This window comes from Panthera onca, chromosome B4, assembly GCF_046562875.1.
Source record: "Panthera onca isolate mPanOnc1 chromosome B4, mPanOnc1 haplotype 2, whole genome shotgun sequence".
NCBI classification, from domain to species: Eukaryota; Metazoa; Chordata; class Mammalia; order Carnivora; family Felidae; genus Panthera; species Panthera onca.
The window spans coordinates 78,301,657-78,309,882 of NC_138345.1; the positions used below are offsets into that span (position 1 = coordinate 78,301,657).

At 57.5% G+C, this 8,226-nt stretch overlaps 1 protein-coding gene across 1 annotated transcript; it reads left to right on the forward strand.

Moving 5' to 3' along the window:
- The first annotated feature begins 1,513 nt into the window (after nucleotides 1-1,513).
- Nucleotides 1,514-7,877, forward strand: LOC132675936 (keratin, type II cuticular Hb6). The gene is made up of 9 exons (XM_078449851.2): nucleotides 1,514-1,910; nucleotides 2,652-2,860; nucleotides 3,649-3,709; nucleotides 4,463-4,558; nucleotides 4,775-4,939; nucleotides 5,223-5,348; nucleotides 5,602-5,822; nucleotides 7,427-7,458; nucleotides 7,590-7,877. The coding sequence occupies exons 1-9, from the start codon at nucleotides 1,542-1,544 to the stop codon at nucleotides 7,748-7,750; spliced, it is 1,440 nt and encodes a 479-aa protein (XP_078305977.1). The 5' UTR covers nucleotides 1,514-1,541; the 3' UTR covers nucleotides 7,751-7,877.
- Nucleotides 7,878-8,226: the final 349 nt, after the last annotated feature.

Consider the following 8,226-nt stretch of genomic DNA (forward strand, 5'->3'; position numbering starts at 1 on the left):
CTAATCTACTTCATTAAAATTCTGTTTGCTTCTATTAGTGGGCCACAATGTGAACTCTGAAAAAAAGGCTGCCCCAGAGCCTCCTGCTTCTTAATGATTATAATAAAACACATATGTACTGTGTTCTGGAGTTTAATGAGCACGTGGACATCTCTGTAATTTTCCCAGGCAGTGCTGGAAGGAAAGACTTAATATATTTCCCAGAGGAATGAAGTGCCTTGCCCCCAAATCACACAGAGCTGTTCATGGAAGAGCCTTGATGTCCATCCAGCCCTGTTGGGTTCAAGGCCCACACTATCCACACTACAGGTGGCACATGCCAACATGGATCTGTTTTGACATCTGCCAAGATTACTGACAAACTGCTGTAAAGGGAAGGGGGTTACAGGGTTCGTATAGCATAGGAAGCAGCACAGATCTGGGAGGGGAGAGGTGGAGGCAGGGGGCTGGATGCCCTACTGATGGCTCTATCTAGATTGATTCTATTATATTCTGAGCAAAATGCTATACAGCTCATGACAGTAGTGTCTACCCCATGCTTTCTGGGCCCTAGAGGAAAATGGAAGTTTGAGATGAAAACCAGACATACTTATCTTTTCTTGGATCCTTGCTGGAAATAGTTGGGCATTCCTGAAGCCAGCGAGCCACTGTGTGTCCCCTTAGGCCCCATGGAAGATTTTGAGGAAGGGAATGCCTCCTCTTTAGCATAGGCTGGACAGAACGGTCTCATGTTTTGGCCTCGGGACTGGTCTGTGTGCAAACTGAGATGGGCGAGTGTACACATGAACAAATGAGTGTGTGTCCATGTGTATGTGTGTGTGTGTGCGAGAGAGAGAGAGAGATTATGGGTGGCAAGGCCAGTATGTGAGTGCGTTGTGTGTGTGTGTGTGAGAGAGAGAGAGAGGGACAGAGAGAGTCATAGAGACGGAATATGTTGATAGGTGTAGGTGAGGGCTTTGGGGGCTGGCATGGGGGTATTGGGCCTTTGGCCAGGCAGATATGGGCTATCGGTGTGAGGGAGACCACCAAGCGCACCCCAAATTTCACATCATCTTCTGTAGATCTCACATTCTCCCAGTGTCCCAAGGCTGGTCCAATCAGCACCACGGACAGAGGTGGCGGCTTCGTGAAATGGGGCGGTACAGGAACTGTAGCCCCGCCTTTCTCCTCCCTCCATTCTAATCTGAGTCATTGCTTCCCATCATCGAATCCAAGAGTTCCACCGAATGCGTAAAAGTAGTGTACGGGGAGGGTGTGAGAGAGGTGAGTTGGCCTTTTGAAGATAAACATTGTGCAGTTTTGGGTAAAAGGCCATAAACATCTGGCCGCATCTGGCCCTCAATTAAGCACATAAGGGAGGAGCCAAAGCAGCTAAACAACCCAAGCCAATAAAGACATCTAATTGCTCCTAACTCGTGGACGCACTAGGCTCCCCGCATATATAAAGGGCCCAAAGATGTCCAAGACCTGAACACTTCAGTCACCGTACCCTCCATTAGTACGTCTCCCTCCTCAGAGCCTCCTTTGCCCCAAGAAGCACCATGACTTGTGGATCTTACTGTGCTGGCCGCGCCTTCAGCTGCATGTCGGCCTGCGGGCCCCGGCCCGGCCGCTGCTGCATCACCGCCGCCCCCTACCGCGGCGTCTCCTGCTACCGCGGCCTCACCGGCGGCTTCGGAAGCCACAGCGTCTGCGGCGGCTTCCGCGCCGGCTCCTGCGGCCGCACCTTCGGCTACCGCTCCGGCGGCGTGTGCGGCCCCAGCCCGCCCTGCATCACCAGCGTGTCCGTCAACGAGAGCCTCCTCACGCCCCTCAACCTGGAGATCGACCCCAATGCGCAGTGCGTGAAGCACGAGGAGAAGGAGCAGATCAAGTGTCTCAACAGCAGGTTCGCTGCCTTCATCGACAAGGTGGGTGTCCTTGATCACACCCTTCCTGAGCCCTCGATTCCTGGGCTAGGCTGAAGACAGTCAGGGGCAGGAGACAGGAGGTCCAGGTGAGCTCCCGCTCTCATGGACGAAATGGACACACACCCAGGCCACATGAGGACCAAGGACATCAGGATACAGAGCGGAGGCTCCTGATTTGATAGTGTTGCCATTATACGCAACCTCTGTCCAGACAGGCAGGTCCCCACGGAGACACAAGGACAGGCTTGGAACTGGCCTGTCAGAGGAAGAGGGCAGAACATGCACACACACAGACACCAAAATGGACACAAGAAATAGGAAGAGGCCCGCAGGGTGAGCCAGTGGGTGGCTGTCCTTGATCCCACCCTTCCTGTAGCCCACCCATGCTCAGCACTCAGGCTGGGCACTGAGACAGGGGGAGCCAGAGGCCAACCGGAGACCTCTACCTGCCTCCAGAATACACATGCCACCTGGACTCACCAGGTCTGGAGAACTCCCTTTACCTGAGAGCAGATGCTGACCTTGCCCAGCCCCTTGCTCCCATCCCTGAGTGAGAAAATCCAGACAGAGATCACAGGAGGGAAATCCAGGAGTCACCTTGTCTCCCACTGCCCATCTCTGCCAAGCTCTGCTGAGCTCCGGGGTTGGGAGTTTGCCCCTAAAGCAATCACCCCAGCCCCACCCCAAATTGGCTTCGGGACACCAAGAGCCGTCTGACCCCTCCCCACACCCTGAATGCAGGTGCGCTTCCTGGAGCAGCAGAACAAGCTTCTGGAGACCAAGTGGCAGTTCTACCAGAACCGCAAGTGCTGCGAGAGCAACCTGGAGCCCCTGTTCGAGGGCTACATCGAGACGCTGAGGCGGGAGGCCGAGTGCGTGGAGGCCGACAGCGGGAGGCTGGCCTCGGAGCTCAACCACGTGCAGGAGGTGCTGGAGGGCTACAAGAAGAAGTGAGTGCGGCCCGGAGTGACGCTGGGCGCAGGAGATGGACTTGGCTTAGAGCCCGTTGGGTTAGACTTGAGAAGAATTTTCCGTAAGGACGAGGGGCCATGCAGGCCGGGGACTTGCGCGGCAGGGTCATCTCAGCTGCGCCACTCTTGCCCAGATGCCTGCCTCAGGGTGGGGCCGGGATGCCCCCAGGAGACCTCTCTGTCCCCTACTCAGCCTTCCCTTCTCGGAGGCTGTCCCCCAGGCCCCGTGGGGAGGAGGCTTCTACAGGCTCCCTGGCTGCCTCCTGCTGACTGACCTCTCAGTTTTCCCACCTGTAGCACCTGAGCGTCTGGTGGTTCGGGACTGACAGGCCCTGGGGCCCCGGGTGCCACTGTCTGGGGTGCTGAGTGCCGATGGGGGACGGGTGTCATAGGCCCCCACACCTGAGCCAGGTTGGACAGCCAGATGAGGGGAGGCTGGGGCTGCCGTGCCCCAGAGGTGACACTGTCCTCTCCTAGCATGGGGCTGGGGTTGAGTCCTTATGTGCCTCCTAAGGTGACCTCACAGCAGCTGTGGGAACGGGGCTGGGAGGTCCCACACCTTAGCTCTCTGGACCCCTCAATTTAAAGTCGAGACAGGATCCTAGACCCGTTCCAGATCCAACCAGACAGAACGGAGCCAGCAGATTTGCTGTGTTCCAGCTGTTGGGAGCTCACTAATACTGCCCCCTCCACTGATGTGAAAGGGAGACGGCCTCTGGTGAGACCCGCCCTTCCCTGACCTCCCTCTCTGCCCTCTTCTGCCTCAGGTATGAGGAGGAAGTCTCTCTGAGAGCAACAGCTGAGAATGAATTTGTGGCTCTGAAGAAGGTGAGTGACGTGGGATCCGGAAGCACAGACACCAGGGATCTCGGAATGACAGACTCTTCCTGGGGAGACCCAGAGGGTCTCAACCTCCATGTGGGGTACACGACCTGGCCCAATCGGGCTGGGAAATCCCAGGGGTCAGGTCATGGAAGGCTCATTCAGGTCGCCGATGAAGGGCAAGAACCTTGGACTGTGCATTACACCCTGCCCTGGGGCGAGGGATGGCTGGGCTGACCGGCGGATGTCCCACTGTGCTTTAGAAGTTGTGGTCTCTGGCGGGGACCCCATGGAGGCAGGGCAGCTCCAGTCTCTCTGTTGAGGGACAGCGTCCTGTCTAGCACTGGGGGAAGTCTGACCAACAGGAGGGGCCCGGTCCCCGGGTATTGGGGAGGATGGAGCTGAACCCGGAGTGACCAGGTGGTCTTAGAGGACTGCCAGGGGACAGGGAGGGGTCGAGGTGGCGAGCAAGGAGTCAGTCTGGCAGGCTTGTTGGGATAGGGAGGGTAAGAAGCAGAGCTGGGACCATAAGAGGAGAGAAAGGCTGGCGGCCCATCTCAGGCACAAAGGGGTTTGTTCTCAGAAGGGCAGGAGGTTGTAAAGCCCACCCCAGGCAGGTCAGAAAGTATGGCGACGGCATGGGAATGGAACAGTAGGAGTCCTTTCCCTTGGCCTCCATGAATGGGAGAGAAGAGAGGGGAGTGTTTGGGGTAATGAGCACCGGGGTCCTCTGAGCTCACAGACGCCCCATTTTTCCAGGATGTGGACTGTGCCTACCTCCGCAAGTCAGATCTGGAGGCCAACGCGGAGGCCCTGATCGAGGAGATCGACTTCCTGCGGCGCCTGTATGAGGAGGTGAGGGGCCATGGTCCAGGTCGAAAAGAAGCAGCCAGCCTAGAAAAGGGGGCTGGGGCCTGGGACTGATTGGCCAGGGATTTGGGTTGGGTGGGCGGCTGCAGTCCATGAGGCTATAGTGGGAGCTGGGGTAGAGACCAGGTAAGGGCTGAGATGACTGGGTCCACACTGTGGTGGGTGAGGCTGGGGTGTAAACAGGTTCCCCACCATCTGCAGGAGATCCGCGTTCTCAATGCCCACATCTCAGACACCTCGGTCATCGTCAAGATGGACAACAGCCGGGACCTGAACATGGACTGCATTGTGGCCGAGATCAAGGCTCAGTACGACGACATCGCCAGCCGCAGCCGGGCTGAGGCCGAGTCCTGGTACCGCAGCAAGGTGAGGGGCACAGGACACCTGTCTCTTAGACGTGGCAGCACGAGGGAAGCCAAGTATTTATTAAGAAGACCTCTTTTGTCTGGAGTTTCTGATCCCGTGGGATAGTAACAGAATGCCACACAGCTCTCAAGTTATAATCGCTGGGCAGGGCTGCCATGTATAGTTGCACAGGCTGAGCACTGTACAACGTCCCAACCATCTGTGGTGTCTGAATGGGAGGGAAACTGCATCCTGAGCTCAGGAGCGCCTCTGTTTCCCCCCGCACCCCCCCCCCCCCCCCCAGTGCGAGGAGATGAAGGCCACGGTGATCCGGCACGGGGAGACCCTGCGCCGCACCAAGGAGGAGATCAACGAGCTGAACCGCATGATCCAGAGGCTGACCGCCGAGGTCGAGAATGCCAAGTGTCAGGTACGGGTCGCCTGGGGCCTCCCCAGGGCCACACAGGCAGTGTGTGCCCCGACTGGCTCTCACCATTCATGATCCAGCCCATTTGCATGGCTCATGTCCCTGGTTGTGGTCCCTCAGGGGGACTCCGTTAATGAAGGGGAGAGGCCTGTTCTTGGGGTGTCCCCAGCTGGGGGAGGGGAGAGACTGGACACATGAGGGAAATGGACCGAGACACCCAGGACCATGACCCACTCTGTTCTCTCCTGGGCCCCAGAACACCAAGCTGGAGACTGCGGTGACCCAGGCTGAGCAGCAGGGCGAGGCGGCCCTGAGCGACGCCCGCTGCAAGCTGGCCGAGCTGGAGGCCGCCCTGCAGAAGGCCAAGCAGGACATGGCCTGCCTGGTCAAGGAGTACCAGGAGGTGATGAACTCCAAGCTGGGCCTGGACATCGAGATCGCCACCTACAGGCGGCTGCTGGAGGGCGAGGAGCAGAGGTGGGTACAATAGCCTATTTTCTCTCCCAGCCCTGCCTGGGTTCCCAACGTGCCATGTGCCCTCTGGCATCACTGGACTCCCATTTCCAAATCTCCCCATCCTGCATCTTTACAGGTAATTTGAGAAAGTCCTTTCAGTTTGTTTCTAGCCTCCTTTTTAGTCAGTCATGCCCACTTATGTACTCATATGAGATTGGTATTTTTGCAAATCTGCCTTTCAGAGCCAGGAGTCAGGCCCTAGTAATTGTTTTCCCGAGAATCCTAGTCTGGGCCTTCAGCCACCCTCTCTTGAACGTGTCTTTCCCCTCCTGGCCTTGGTTGCACATAATCCAGCATTTAGCTTTTGTCTCAAGGCTGGCCTTGGCCCCATTCGGGAGTTCATATTTATCCTGTAATGACTGACTCAATGGGGGATTTTATCAACTCACAGTTATGTATCGTAAGCACAGTGGGCCGCCCTAAGTGGTCATCCATTGCAGTAGGTGGGGCGGAAGGTGGACAGATAGCAGGGGCATGTCCCTTGAGGCAGCGGTGTCCTTCTCTGGGCATTTTTGCTTTTTGCTAGTGTTGGAGGTGGCAGGGCTGGAGGGCAGCTGACCATCTCCTATGTATACAACACTCCTAGAATGTTGCCCCTTGGTTGGTCAGGGAAGTTTCATTAGTGGACAATTCCACAGCGAAGAGTATCTCAGGATTGACTTTGGAAGGCCTGGCGTTAGCTTTGGAAACTGAGAAGTCCAGCCCTCCACCACATAGGGCTCGTGGAAGCGGGGAACTCAGAAGCTTTGGTGTGGGTCCTCTATGAACCCTGGGCATGGAGTGAGTAGGTGGTGGACTGCAAATTCTCCCCACACCTGAAGCTGACTTTGTCAACCCTTTGCCATGGTGCAACCAGAGGGACTCCTGTTCCCTTTCCTTAAGGAGTCGCGTTGTGTGGGAAGGGAATGAGGGTTGAGTGGAGTTAGGTGGCCAAAATTATAGCCTTGCCTCTATCACCGGTTATTTCTTCTCCCTGGGCCTCGCTTTCTCCACCCGTCAAATGAAGGAACTCATGGAGACAGCCTGTTCTAAATGGGCCCTAAAATCCCATTCATTCATGCGACAGTTGTTTATTGGCCAAACACTGTTAGGCACTGTCGATTCTTCAGTGGGGAAAAGACAAGACAAAATGTTCTGCCCTCTTGAGGCCCACGTTCTAGTGACCGCAGTCAGACCAGATTTAGGAACTTAAATCTGCACTTCCTCGAATGCGTTTACAAGTCAATCGGAACCAACAGCAATCATAGCAGCCGACAGGTCTGAACTGCTCACCACGTGGCAGGCACGGAGCCCTTCCGCGGGTCCCTGGATTCCACCCTCACAGGGGATCTAGGAGTAGATACTCCCGATCAGGAGGCAGGTGGATTGGAGGGCAGGGCAAATCTGAGGTTGCTAGCCAGCCAGGCGCACTGGGCATTCTGTCTCCGGAGCCCTCGTGGCGGCTGGGCTTCCCGTTTGGCGCGTTTATAGCCCCTTCCCCAAAACAAGTGCCCAGAAGGAGGGCATGGACCTCGCTGTCGCCTCTGGCCCATGGCACCGACCTCTCTCTTTTCCTTTCCCAACAGGCTGTGCGAGGGCGTCGGCGCTGTGAATGTCTGTAAGTAGCTCTTCCCTTCCCGCCTGCTCCCGTCAGGGGGGCCCCAAGCCTTCTGGGAGGGACGTGTTCGCGACCCCCAAGCAGCCTGGCCGTGGCCATGCCTGATGCGTTCTCCTCCCCCTCCCATGCAGGTGTCAGCAGCTCCCGCGGTGGCGTCGTCTGTGGCGATCTCTGCGCCTCAGGTGCTGCCCCTGCTGTCACCAGCCGCGTCTGCAGCGCCCCCTGCAGCGGTAACGTGGTGGTGGGCACCAACTCGTGCGGGGCTTGCAGTGTGGGCTGTAAGAAGTGCTAAGAGGCCGCAGCGCCCCTTCCAGCGCGCAGCCACGTCCCCCTCCGCCCGGCCCGACCCCGATCGCCCCGCCGCTGCCCCACGACGGCCAGCTGCCCGCCCCCAACAACCAGTCGCCAGATGTGCACCCTCGGCACGTCCTCCCTGGGTGCTCCTTCTGCGCGCCACCCCCCGGGCGCCCTGAGCCCTGTGCACCTGGGGCGGCACCTTGGCTTCTTTCCGTAGCCTTTCCTAGTAGTGGATTTATCATCTTGAGGATTCATCCTTTCTTCTGCCTTCTGTGTTGTTTGCTGGATTCATTCGTCCTGCCCGACTCCCTCACCTAAGCTTGCGGGGACAGGGCAGGCCCTAGACTCTCCCTGTCTCCACTTCCTGGGAATCTGCCAGTGCGCTGGATCCTGTGGAAGGGAGGTGGGGAACACTGACGGTGGTTTTCCTGTAACTCTGTGAGGCCCATGGCCGTGGGAGGGAAGAGCATC

Excerpts from the sequence above, each read along its gene's own strand:
- LOC132675936 (XM_078449851.2), top strand. The coding sequence starts at position 1,542 with ATGACTTGTGGATCTTACTGTGCTGGCCGCGCCTTCAGCTGCATGTCG. Across the intron at positions 1,911-2,651 it reads TCGCTGCCTTCATCGACAAG|GTGCGCTTCCTGGAGCAGCA; the intron begins GTGGGTGTCCTT and ends CCCTGAATGCAG. Across the intron at positions 7,459-7,589 it reads CGTCGGCGCTGTGAATGTCT|GTGTCAGCAGCTCCCGCGGT; the intron begins GTAAGTAGCTCT and ends CCTCCCATGCAG.